Here is a 13689-nt window from a genome sequence, read left to right on the forward strand (position 1 = left end):
TTTTCGAGGGCAGACTCTAAACAAAACCTGAAAAGTTTAAAGTTGGCTCGATACAAAAAAAATCTCCAAAACATGACAAATTTTCGTTTATTTTCAATTGTATATATATCGTTACCCTGCATACCATAACAGTATAATTCTAGTATTAAATAGCTAATGATGTTGCCGAGGGATTTGACGATTTTGACGAGCACAATTTGAAACAGAAGTATAACTACATTCAGAGATATTGACAAAAACCGGTCAAGTGCGAGTTCGTTTACCTCGCGCACCGAGGGTTCCGTACAAGCTTTCAATTTTCTCATGAAAGACTTTTGACCAGAAGTATACTATTAGTATATTTGTGTACAGCGCCATCTATGGGCGAATTGGCTAACTAATTTGTGCGATCTGTATGTATGTTGGTTTTTTAGGGATAATTCTTTATCAAGTGAACCGATTTCAATAATTTTTATTTCGTTTGAAAGATGGTGCCTTTAGTGTAACTTCATAGGAATTTCAACTATAATAAACACCCGCAAGCGGGATTAAATTGCAAATTAAATTACAAAATGTTTTTTCGCATCTTGTGTCCCTTTCCAATTTACTGCCTTTACACTACGGAGATGGACTTACTTTGTTATCCCCAAGTTTGAGATTACCAATACTCGGGCGATATAGTTACATAAATAAGGTAAGGTGGGGTAAGACGGAAATAGTTTATTTTGCTCGGGGCAAGACTAACAGTATGAGTATTCCCTACAGTGTTTGTCTTTCCCTACGAGCTACTACATCGTTTTACGCAAAATAGGCACAATGGTTGTCGATTTGCGGAAAATGACCAGAAGAACTAACTAAATAACTAAGTGTTAGTCTTGGCCCGGTGATAGTCTTACCCCATCTTACCTTAGTTATTTGTTTTACAAGGGGGCAAATATATTGTTTTACCCCACGTGTTAATATTGATACAAGCGTAAGCAAAAGATTCCAAAATTGAACAACGAGAGCGTAGTGAGTGGTTAGAAAAGTGGAATATTGAGCATAGCAAGGGCTTCAAGGTACGACGAGGAGGGGGGGAGGACGTATTTGTCCATACAAAGAGATACAATATTTTTCCACTTCTAAATATTTTATATTCTCCATGATTTTTTAGTATGTTATTGACACAGTGAAAACTAGGTTAAGTTTTCCTTTTTTCAAAATTTGCAAAAAAAATTTTTTTTTCAAAAAAGCGAAACCTATAAACCCAGATAATATTATGTTGAAACGATTGACATCAAAATCAAAGTCATTTGTTAAGACTTAGTTAGTGGAAACAGTTTTCTCCCGATATGGAATTTCAAAGAAAAAGTACCGTTATTTCGTTAGGATCGCAAAGTTATTCTTACCTCTTAAAAGTCAATTTTATACCAGTTAATACGAGGAAACAAATCAAAATTTGCATCGGATTAGTTTTCCACTCTTATCCCGGTTCGTCCAAGAGCTCGACGCACTCGTGCTCGCTATGCCATTGTGAATACAAGGCCATCGCTGGGCATCGATCGTGGGACCCTATGGTCGTCGCCCCTGCCACTTGTGCCACTTGCCACCCCTCTAAACTTTACAGGCAAATAGAAATAGTTTAGCAAGTTCAAAATGTTATGTATTGTTTTGGTAAATACGTACATTTTTTTAAATGTTGTAGACAGACGAGTATCATCCCGAATCCTGATAAGTTTTTTAGTTAATCATTTTTTGACGACCGATTTGGCCCAGTGGGTAGTGACCCTGCCTACGAAGCCGATGGTCCCGGGTTCAAATCCTGGTAAGGGCATTTATTCGTGTGATGAGCATGGATATTTGTTTCTAAGTCATGGGTGTTTTCTATGTATTTAAGTATTTATAAATATTTATATAGGTATTATATATATCGTTGTTTAAGTACCCTCAACACAAGCTTTATTGAGCTTACTGTGAGACTTAGTCAATTTGTGTAATAATGTCCTATAATATTTATTTATTTATTTTATTTATTTACTTTACTTCAGTCTCAATAAAAGACAAGTTATGTTTATGTACACACGTTGTATATATTAACTACCTTCATACATACTCGTGCATCGTGCAACATACAACCTATAACTTATGTTTTAAACCTCTTTTCAAACCAACTGGCAACTTACAAATTTGTACATTTGATGAATTCAAACCAGGAATAAAAAACAGTGAATCCGAGCAGCCCATCAGGCGGGGACAGATCCGCATTTTTTTTTCAAAATTTCAGTCCGTTTCAAAATTTTTGTAGGATATTTGTTTATTTCTACATTTTTATAGTGTTTTACACCGGATCTAACAAAATTTTAAGTAATAATCATGGTAAGTCTTTTTTGTGTATTTTTCACTTAATTAATATGATTGTGTGTGTAATGCCCGTCTTAGATATTTTGCATTTTGTAATTCGTATTAGGTATTTCTATTGTGTTGTGTTAAATAATGGGTTTTACAACTTTTAAAATACTTATTTAATACAGCTGTTGTACTCAGCAGTAATATTAGGTGCCTATAGAGTAGGCCCCTAATTACGTTTGGAAGAAAAAGCAGGGAATTTGGCTCCATCCCAAGGACTTTTTAATAACCTATGGAAGATCATAATAGGTGACATCATTTGCATGTACCTAACAACTTGTCGATAAGATTTTCGCTTAGCATATACATAGGTACTCATTGGAACGTTTAAGATGTCTCATCCACAGCAAAAAGCGATACCACGCTTCTAAAATATGACTGACATTTCAAATGTGACATTGTCTTAAAAATAGTGTCAAATTTGATATTACTGTATTCTTATTTTATCCAGCAAAAGGTTTAATTCCAATCTTAAAAGCATATAAAACGAAAAAAATGCGTGTCATCTTAAGAAATTTCATTGGTCGAACGATCAGGACATAATATGTATTGGGGGAAAAAGAACATACTTTACTTTGCTCGGGGTGGAACAAACCTATAACTAAAGTGATCTTCTTGCCCAAGTGTTTACATTACCCCATCTCACCTTTTTAAGATCCGAGTAAAACAAACTAGTTGTTGAACAGAAGATAGCTGAACCATCAAAACGCTCATTTTTTTTTATATTACGTCGGTGGCAAACAAGCATACAGCCCGCCTGATGGTAAGCAGTAGGTATCCGTAGCCTATGTACGCCCGCAACTCCAGAGGAGTTACATGCGCGTTGCCGACCCTAACCCCATTATTATTTCTCAGATAACTCTGTATTTTTTTTTCTACCGACCCAAAGCTGCGTTTGTTAAAGCGAATAAAATACGTGTAACCTTTTTACACGCGAGCAGAGGGAGTGCATATCGGTCCACGTTGGGCAAGCCGGAGTGCAGATGGGCGTGGCCTGCTGGCAGCTGTACTGCCTCGAGCACGGCATCAGGCCTGATGGAACACTGCCTGTTTTTGAAGCTGACCCGAGGTCTTCGGACTCGTGTTTCAACACGTTCTTCTCTGAGGCGGATAGAGGGAAGATGGTGCCACGGGTTGTGATGGTGGATCTGGAGCCTACAGTCATTGGTAAGTTAGCTAAAGACTAACCAATTGGTCAGTTTCTCTAATTGAATCATCAGATCATCAGACCTCGTGAGTAGTTTTATCGTTGCCATCATTCTGAAACCTTTTTTACATGAACTACTTTACTAGAGACTTGCATTTGAGTGATCTGTGATCATTATGTCACCAAGGTAAGATCTCTTATGGCTAGCGTTTCTCTGGACTGTTTGGAGTGGCATCAGGCCTGATGGAACACTACCTGCTCGTGAAGCTTCGGACTCGCGTTTTGACATTATTCTCTGAGGCCCATAGAGGGAAGATGGTGTCAAGAGTGGTGTTGGATCTTGAGCATACTATCATTGGTGAGTCAATGATACAAATACAAATCCTCTTTGTTGCACAACCTCAGAATAAATGTACATGGAAACACATATATGAATGATGGAATGTTACTATTTTAGATGCTTTTCAGTATTGCTGCATTCATTGGTGTCTTGGCCTCGTCCAGCATCACCAGACAACCAACATCATGGATACTAATGTGCCGTCGAAAAGATTCCAAAATTGTAAAATTTCTACATGGACAATTTCGGAAACCTTTTAGGGTTCGCCGTATAGTTTCGCCATGTCCTTCTGTCTATTCGTGCGCGGCTTTGCTCCGTGATCGTTAGTACTAGAAAGCTACAATTTGGCATAGATACATAAATCAAAATGGCGATAAAATGGAAAAATAAAAACTACAAAAAATTAGGCCGATTTTAAGGTATACTCTTGGCTCGTCTCAGTCGTTTTTTGTCACGTTCTTAAATTCGTCCGTTTCTGCTTTCGTAACCCATTCTTCATTCGTCACTGTCGATATTTGGCTATTTCTTATTCCGGCTTAGTTCGGTATTCGTCAACATCATCTTTCGGCTTGTTCAATGTTAGTCTATGTTGTTTTTAGACTCACTCTTTATTTGTCTTGTCGTTTTTGGGACTATTCTAAGTTCGTGTTTTTCTTATTTCGCCTCTTTAGTAATTTATATATTTCTTTGTTGAACACATTCTCTGTTTATCTCTTTCGATATTCGCCCCACTCACTATTTGACTATATAGTTTATTGGTTTGTTTTAGGCGGCATGAATGAAAAATTACAAAGCATAATAATAACGAAGCTAACGCCTTCCAAAGGTCCGGACACTACTGTCCCGTGACTGGTAGGTCTCCTTTACACATAATGTGCTATTTACAATGATTAAGGCAGTTGCCATTTATGTGGCATTCGATCTTTCCATCCTGTATATTGTTTCAAATCAGTTCCGAAATGTAGGCGATAACATCAGGAAATGAAAACATAAAGTTTCTTGTTTATGGCTTCCTTCATTACTAATACCCAACGCTACGCTAGGAAAAGACAAACAGCAAACATGACCAAAGATGACAAAGACTTCCAGCGTAAGTGACGAATGCAGAATAAGATGAATTAAGAACTTGCCAAAAATCGAATAGGACCAACAACGAACGTGCCGTGAAAAAAAATACGAATAACGAGTGAGTCTAAAAACAACATAGACTAACATTGAACATGCCTAAAGATGATGTTGACGAATACCGAACTAAGCCGGAATAAGAAATAGCCAAATATCGACAGTGACGAATGAAGAATGGGTGACGAAAGCAGAAAGGGACGAATTTAAGAACGTGACAAAAAACGACTGAGACGAGCCAAGAGTATACCGATTTTAATGGTAAACGCATTTTTCATTTCTATAATGCAAATTTCACTTGTTGTTTCCCCTGAAACGTTCCTCATTTTTTCTAGAACTTTTTCAAATTTTTGGAAACTTTCCGCAACTTGCACAAATGCACATCTGTAATCATAGATTTTACCTTATATTAAATTTTAACTATGGACCTCTCTAACCCTCACTTTCTCAATGGTTTCCATTTTGTGTTGTCAGAAGCGCTAACTGGCAAAACTAACCGTAAACATATTCCCATTTTACAAGCTTTTATTGAATTTCACAGTCCTGTTGTCTGTCTGTGTAGGTCTGTAATCAAATCTTACAAGTTAAATTTGCCCCACTTCCCGGTTTCGATGAAGCTGAAAATTTGCATACATATGTAAGTCGAGGTGATCTGATGATACAGACAGGAGGTAGCCATAGACCTCTGTGATAAAACAACGCAACTTAATTTTGTTTGGAGCTTTTAGAATTGTCTCGATGAGTATTAGTTGCATGTGGAAAGAAAAAAGCAGTTAGCGATAAAAGCTTGTACCAAAAATGTGTTATTTTCCAAAAACTTGTTTTCAATTACGAGTACCGAGAAACTCAAGGCTTGTATTTCTAGCAATTCAATTCTATCATGAACTTTTTTGCTCATGTTCAAGACGAGATCCGCTCCGGCGACTACCGTCAGCTCTATCACCCTGAACAGCTGATAACGGGCAAGGAAGACGCCGCCAACAACTACGCGCGCGGACACTACTCTACGGGCCGCGAAATTCTGTTGCCCGTCATGGAGAGAATAAGGAAGCTGGCAGACCAGTGTACCGGTCTACAGGTAACAGTATTTCTGCCTCTATCTCTTTCTCTCTCTCTCGGTAATAGGCAAGGAAACGTCGCCAAGAACTACACGCGCGGATACTACTCCATAGGCCGCATAATTTGATGCCCGTCATAGAGAGAATAAGGAATCTGGCTGACCAGCGCACCATGCAGTTTACAGTATTTATCTATTTAACCTTTTTAACGCCAAGAACACCTAAAGGCGTCGTTACTAGTCGTGCCCACTTAACTCCCTTGCGCCCGGGATTGGCGTTTGAGTGATGTTTATATTTAACGGTTAACCTCCTGACGACCCGCGTAGTACATAGAGCCCAATCAATTTTTGTCTCTGCCAATTTGGCGGAGTTAAAATTAAGCTGGCAAATTTTAAAGCTAAGTCATCAGGAGGATGATATCATCGTCTAGAACCCCATGATATAAGCCTTATTGAGCTAATTGAGTCCATTTTCGGAAGACTGTCGCTTAATATTTATTCATCTCCTTGTTGACAGGGTTTCTTCGTGTTTCACTCGTTCGGCGGCGGCACTGGCTCTGGCTTCACGTCGCTACTGATGGAGAACCTCTCGGACGAGTTCGGCAAGAAGAGTAAACTCGAATTCGCCATATACCCCGCACCGCAGGTAAGTCACACTGTTTAGACGACCTAGCGTTCCTACCTATTTGAAATCTGACCGTCGTCTTTTACACCTGTGGCCGTTTTCCGTCCAGGAGTTATTTCGGATCAGCAAGTTATTGCATTGGCATCGCAATTATACTTACCTATTCCAAATTTCAGCTTAACCTTTTGAACGCCAAGTGCCACTAAAGTTGTCGTGTGCTGTCGTGCCTACCACGCCAACGACCACTAAAGAGGTCATGGCAGACGCTATCAAAGCAATTTTACTGTTGACAGATAAGGTTTAAATTCGTTTCTCAATAGTTGACATATTGGCGTGTATGCCACATTTTGATGCGAGGGAGAAAGCGTTGAAAAGGTTAACTAAATATGTGGACGTAATTCAAATAGAGTGATATAAGATAGAATGAAATCCTATAATCACAGAGACAATGAAAGTGTAAAAGTGCCGATAACCAATTAAGACAAACGTACAAATATAAAATTCTATTCATAATGGGTTACATAATAAGTAAACTTAACCTTTGGTATGCTAAGGATCTGATCTGCTCCATATAATTATATTCAACCAAATTCAACTTAAACATGAAGATGTCATGGTTGCTAAATAAATGGCAAATTTTTGACAGGCGCATATGAAAGGTTAAGATTTGATATATGCTTCCAGGTTTCAACTGCGGTTGTAGAGCCATACAATGCCGTGCTAACAACTCACGCCACCATCTCGCACTCTGACTGCGCCTTCATGGTCGACAACGAGGCCATCTACGAGATTTGCCGTCGGCGGCTGTCTATCGAGCGACCATCTTATGCAAACCTCAACAGACTCATTTCACAGGTATGATTTGTCCAGAAACTGTAGACCCATTATAGGTTTCAATGACAATATTAGAGCCGCACAACAGCCATCTCGGACGAACGCTTATTTTCTGCAAAATGGCGTCTGATTCGATTAAATAGTTGGTACTGTTGCTCAAAAATGAAGTGTTGTTTTCTCTCTGTCAGGTGGTATCATCGATCACAGCGTCGCTCCGTTTCGACGGCGCGCTCAACGTGGACCTGACAGAGTTCCAGACCAACCTCGTACCCTACCCGCGCATTCACTTCCCTCTCGCCGCGTACGCTCCCGTGGTTTCTGCTGACAAGGTAGGTTTTTGACAGGAAAACTAATGGTTAAGATTTGTTTGATATTGATTTAAACAGCTTTTCTATGGAGAAATGTTTTTACTATATTGGTCAACAAAAGCTTTATTGTTAGTCTTTAAGCGCTTCACATACCTTAATTCAGAAAGTGACGACAAGTACGCAGGGAGACTTCAAGCAAGCGGTTGTTTTATGCGATAGACGCAGCGTTAAACGCATGCGATCACGGAATGTAGAGAAAATTACAATGCGCTTACCGCTGCGTTTAAAGATAAGATAAAATAAAGATAGTTTATTATTCAAGTAGGCATATTACACTGCGCTTATGAACGTCAAATAAAGCTACACCGGCACACCTCTGACCCGAGATTTAAATCCCCCCTCAATTGGAGGATCGCAATATGGACCGGCAAGAAACTCGGCGGGACACATCTTTTTAAAACATTACATCTTATAATTAACATGCATTAAATAAGAAAAAAAAAATAATTTAGATTACTATAGAAATCATGCAATTACAGTAGCTACTTTTCTTTATAGAAACCGTTTCCGTTTACCGCGTACATCAATATACGGTCACATTATCTCATTTTAAATGGGTGTGCGGGAAACGCATCGCGTTTGACGCTGCGTTTACCGCTTAACCCTTTTCTAGGCCGCACCAATCTACAAGGTTTTCCCAAAATATCCAAATATATTCCAATTAATCCAGCTTTGATGATTAATTTGAAGACAAATAACATTTCCGTTTCATTTCCTAATTTGAATCTTAAATCGGAATGCTAAAGTTGAAATTCTAATGGCGCGTATGTGGTCGATACATCGTGCTATGCCGTCTATGCCTGTAAAAGGGTTAAAACACGTAAGACACGGTAAAGATATCTGAATTTTATCTGCGCCCGTATCGTTACGTCGTCAGTTACTGAATCAGGCGTGTGAAGCGCTTAACGCCTTGAGCCTTTAATACCTACTTGAATTTAGCAGTATTAGCCAACTCATAATACTACCTTCCATGTCTAGATGATTTTTTTAGATATCGCTATTCATATTCTGTATTTCCAGGCCTACCACGAGGGCATGTCCGTGTCCGAAATCACATCAGAGCTGTTCGAGCCACAGAACCAGATGGTGAAGTGCGATCCTCAGAACGGAAAGTACATGGCGTGCTGTCTGCTGTATCGAGGCGACGTGGTACCCAAGGTTGGTTTCCATTTGATTATCAATCTAAATAAACCCTCTTTCTCTCTCTCTGTCTTGATATGATGTTAAAAAGACGCAACAAGCTTTCTTTCTCTGTTTGCTCCGTGGTTTTTGAAGCTAGAGCAATGGTTTTTTCAACACAGACATTATTATTAATATCTGTGTCGGATTGTTTTGCTTTTTTGATATTTTTGTTTCTTAACCTTTTCAACGCCAAAGACCACTAAAACGGTCATCGTCTGTCGTGCCCGCGACGCCAATGACCATTAAAAAGGCTATGGCGGACGTTGTCAAAGCGACTTTCCTACTGTCAGTTAAGCTTCATATTCGCTCTTCACCAGTTAACTTTTTGGCGTCCATGGCATTTCTTGACACGTGTGGAAAAGCGTTGAAAAGGTTAAGGCGCTAGTGTACTAATTTACTAGGCCGCAAAGAGAAGAATGGTATTCAAAACTGCCATCAATTAGCCGAAAAAGCAAAACAGTTCGACACATAATTTCATTACCATTTAGATCTCAAAGTTTCGTTACATTTGGCTAAGTTTTGGAGGAAGAAACAATCGAGTACGAAGCATCGTTTTTAGGGTTTCGTAGCCAAATGGCAAAAAAGCGGCCAAGTGCGAGTCGGACTCGCCCATGAAGGGTTCCGTACCATTTATGACGTATTAAAAAAAACTACTTACTAGATTTGATTCAAACCAATTTTCGTTGGAAGTTTGCATGGTAATGTATATCATATATTTTTTTTAGATTTTTCATTCTGTTATTTTAGAAGTTACGGGGGGGGGGGGGGACACACATTTTTTCACTTTGGAAGTGTCTCTCGCGCAAACTATTCAGTTTAGAAAAAAATGATATTAGAAACCTAAATATCATTTTTGAAGACCTATCCATAGATACCCCACACGTATGGAAGTTATTAGTTTATTTACATTAAAATGTGATAATATATATTTCGTCTTTAACGTATGCTTTATTATACAATTGTTTTCTTCTCTGTAGGACGTGAATGCAGCCATAGCTGCCATGAAGGGGCGGGCCGGGATCAGATTTGTGGACTGGTGTCCTACCGGATTCAAGGTAAAAGTAGTTTAGTTTAGAAAAAAGTAAATGTGATAGTACTATTGTTTATTAAACCCCCAAATTATTGATGTAAAATGTGCACTGTATCATCTTGTTCTTTTCGCTATTTTTTCATAAGAGAATTATGAATAACGAATTCGGATTTTTTATTAACAATTTCACGAAAATATTAGTTCCACCTTACTCCGAAGTATATTATTTTTCTGGGTTCAGGTCGGCATCAACTATCAACCGCCAACAGTCGTAGCCGGCGGCGACCTAGCGCAAGTCAAGCGGGCCGCCTCCATGTTGAGCAACACCACCGCCATCGCGGAGGCTTGGGGCAAGCTCGACCACAAGTTTGATCTCATGTTCTGCAAGCGAGCGTTCGTGCACTGGTGAGTAACTTACTGACCATGTGGAGCCACTGAGCGACACAAACATCGCAGAGGCCTGGGACAAGCTCGACCACAAATTTGATCTCATGTTCTGCAAGCGAGAGTTTGTGCACTGGTGAGTAACTTACTGACCATGTGGAGCCACTGAGCGATAACCATGATCAACAAACATGAACCAGATGAGCAACACCACCACCATCACCAAGGCCTGGAGCGAGTCGATTCTGTCAGTTTTTGCGGGGAGAAACATGCACACAGTCGCACTTCTTACTCACTACATACAAAATCCAATCTGTTATGACGACACAAATCTTGCACACCTCCTTTTTCTTTTTTTCACTCTTTTTGTGTAGGGACGAGTCACAACCAAAGAGTAAAGTAAGTATATAGGGTCACAACACGCTCCGCCATAGTTACAGTTATCCCTATGCTTCGACAGAGGGGGCATAGTACGAATGCAGTCTCCCTTCCCGGTTTTGCTCAAAGATTGTTCCGCTTTGAACAGAAAAAAATAAATGTAAAAAGAAGTCTAAAATTCCGTGTCACACACATACATGAAGTTAAATCAAGAAAACACTAAAATAGTTGTTTTAAGTCACTAGAAAGTAGCTTCTATCATAATTCAAAATTTTCAACATCGACCTCCCCCAGGTACGTTGGCGAAGGCATGGAAGAAGGAGAGTTCTCTGAAGCCCGCGAGGACCTGGCCACGTTGGAAAGGGATTACGACGAGGTGGCCATCGAGACCTCCGACCTCCCGGGCGAGGACGAGCTATGACCGATCTCTCTGATCTGTCTACATCCTAAGGTCGCTTTTCAGACTTACGCGATCTTAAAAGTCCGTTGAGATCTGGAGAATGTATCTATAGCTTAGGGAGCCATTTACGCAAGAAAGGCTCGTGTGTTTCAAATGACGGTGCGTAGTAGGTACTCGTGCATTGCGCGAACGGTTAAGGGGATTAATAAAATACATCTATCTTCTCTTTCTGCTATCTTGCTCCTAAAAGTGACGGAATATTTTACCTGTACCTCAAGCAGTCCTGAAAGGAGAAGTAGTAATTCCTTAGTAAATGGCTCAATATAGGTGCATTCTAGATCTGGGTGGACCTATATAGACGATCAAAAAGCGTCTAATGACACCACAACACCACCGCGTTATACAGGGTCTGTGCTAACTTTCACCTAAGCCGTTTGCACGCGGGTTTAGTTTCTGTAGTTAGATATTTTGACTTACCTTTGGAGACTAAATATCTTGAGAATGGTGACGCCACAGCGCCGAAGCGGACGCCCTAAAACCACGGCCACATTTTTTTTAACAATATTGATTATAGCAGAACTGAAATTGTTTAAAGGTCCGAAAATGTCCGCAGTAGGCGCGGAGTGACTATTCCCTGCGTGTTAAAAGACAATTTTGATAAGATTTTGTAATAGAAGTGGCGTGTCAGAGTGAAGCTCCCTCGCTGCTTGCCTTTCTTCGTCGAGTAAACTTGCGATTGTCTTAGTTAAGTTTTTTTGGCGTTTTTCTTTAAATTTTTTAGCAAATGCTCGACGGAGAAGCCTTATTTTAAAGTATTTATTTTGAGTTGTTGGTGGTTTTGTGGTGTGACTAATATTGTAAGTGTAATGTTGTAAGTGTAATTTGTCCGTTGATGTTTTTAAAATATTTAAAAAGTTTTGAGTGACCGTCTGATGTGCTTGTCTAATAAATTGTACAGTTTTAACTGCCGGTTTAATTTCATAGTATCCTTATCTTCTTATCTTATCTTCTAATTTCCGGGGGCCCTTGCGGATACACTTCGACCCATAGGGATCTTTTGTGTAGTTGCCCCCTAAGGAAAGACCCATTAGCTACTCAAGAGCCTTTTTGACCATTTCCATGTGTCGGATTATGGAGCTTATGGGTAGCCTTTTGAATTCCTTTGGTTCCAGATAGCCCGCTCCAAAGTCCTTCATTCTTTGTCTGGCGAGGGCGTGACATTCACACATTAGGTATGTTACTGTCTCTTCCTCTTCACCACACATTCCACAATCGGAGTTGTCAGAGTGTCCCATCCTGGCCAAAACCCCTTTGACCCCATAATGGCCCGTAAACACCCCTGTTATAATTTGGAGTTGTCTCCTGCTAAGTTTCCATAGCTTTTTGCTCCAACCGGAGTCTACTTCTTGTATGAAGAGCTTTGAGTGCTTTTATAGTATCCTTGCTTGAGGGACAGTGCTTGTGTGTAGGGTCAGCCACTTTATGACGTAATGTCATTTTTTATTAACTGAGGAATTGAGGATTTAGCTAATAAACGATTGGTACTTAATTTGTACTAACTTGAAAAAACTGTACCTCTTTAGTTTGGAAGTACAAATGAAGTTGGGGATGCTGTAAAGTATCCTTCCAGCAATTCCTGCCGTTTAATACCGGCAAATGAAAGGTGCAAACCTTAGTACTCACTGTTGGCTGGTAAAACCAGACAGATTTTAACCCTTTGAACGTGTCATAAGCACAAACATCAGTCAAACGCCAAGCTCCAGGGCGCAAGCGACCTAATGTAAACTTTACTCGAAATCCGCGCGCGTGCGCCCGCTCCGTGCACCTGTGCTAGCTAAAATGTTTGATAACCCGTTTCCAGGCATAGTACGATTTATCGACCACATACGCGCCATTAGAATTTCAACTTTAGCATTCCGATTTAAGGTTCAGATTACACTTTCAGGAAATGCTACTTGTCTTCAAATGAATCATCAAAGCTGGATTAATTGGAATATATTTGGCTTTTTTGGGAAAACCTTGTAGATTGGTGCGGCATGGAAAAGGGATATATTATCTGCAATACCTATACTTTAGGTACATCGTAGAGATATGAAAGTAACACCAAAAATTCAATGAACGTATATTTTTTCATAAAATACACATTTACATACTTATACTATTATTAAAATATCTACACAATACATTCAAATTGCAAAAAAGATTCCTAAAAATAATGTATTAGGTAACTTTAAAAGTATTAAAAGTCTATCTTATAACAAAGCTGTTCTACTGTTGTATTTCGATTCTCCTCAACATAAATAAATAAATAATAGAGCTCTGGTACATTCTATGATATTGGCTATTGGCATTGAATCCATCTCGATTTATAAAAAAAAAACATTTATTTATGTTGTTTTACCTGTGTTACACAATCTTCACTCATAATTTTGAACACTAGCATGTGATTAACCGGTGA

General features: G+C 39.4%; 1 protein-coding gene across 2 annotated transcripts; it reads left to right on the forward strand.

Annotated features, from left to right (window-relative positions):
- The first annotated feature begins 2176 nt into the window (after positions 1-2176).
- On the forward strand, positions 2177-12195 carry LOC133519575 (tubulin alpha-8 chain-like). Of its 2 annotated transcripts, none has more exons than XM_061853587.1 (10): positions 2177-2334; positions 3303-3531; positions 5879-6051; positions 6548-6676; positions 7340-7510; positions 7678-7818; positions 8878-9015; positions 10017-10094; positions 10311-10474; positions 11126-12195. In XM_061853587.1, the coding sequence occupies exons 1-10, from the start codon at positions 2332-2334 to the stop codon at positions 11250-11252; spliced, it is 1353 nt and encodes a 450-aa protein (XP_061709571.1). In that variant the 5' UTR covers positions 2177-2331; the 3' UTR covers positions 11253-12195. The 2 variants fall into 2 exon arrangements, with proteins under 2 accessions (XP_061709571.1, XP_061709572.1); XM_061853588.1 differs by having other exon boundaries at positions 3306-3531.
- The last annotated feature ends 1494 nt before the right edge of the window (positions 12196-13689 follow it).

Source organism: Cydia pomonella, chromosome 7, assembly GCF_033807575.1.
Source record: "Cydia pomonella isolate Wapato2018A chromosome 7, ilCydPomo1, whole genome shotgun sequence".
Lineage (NCBI taxonomy): Eukaryota > Metazoa > Arthropoda > Insecta > Lepidoptera > Tortricidae > Cydia > Cydia pomonella.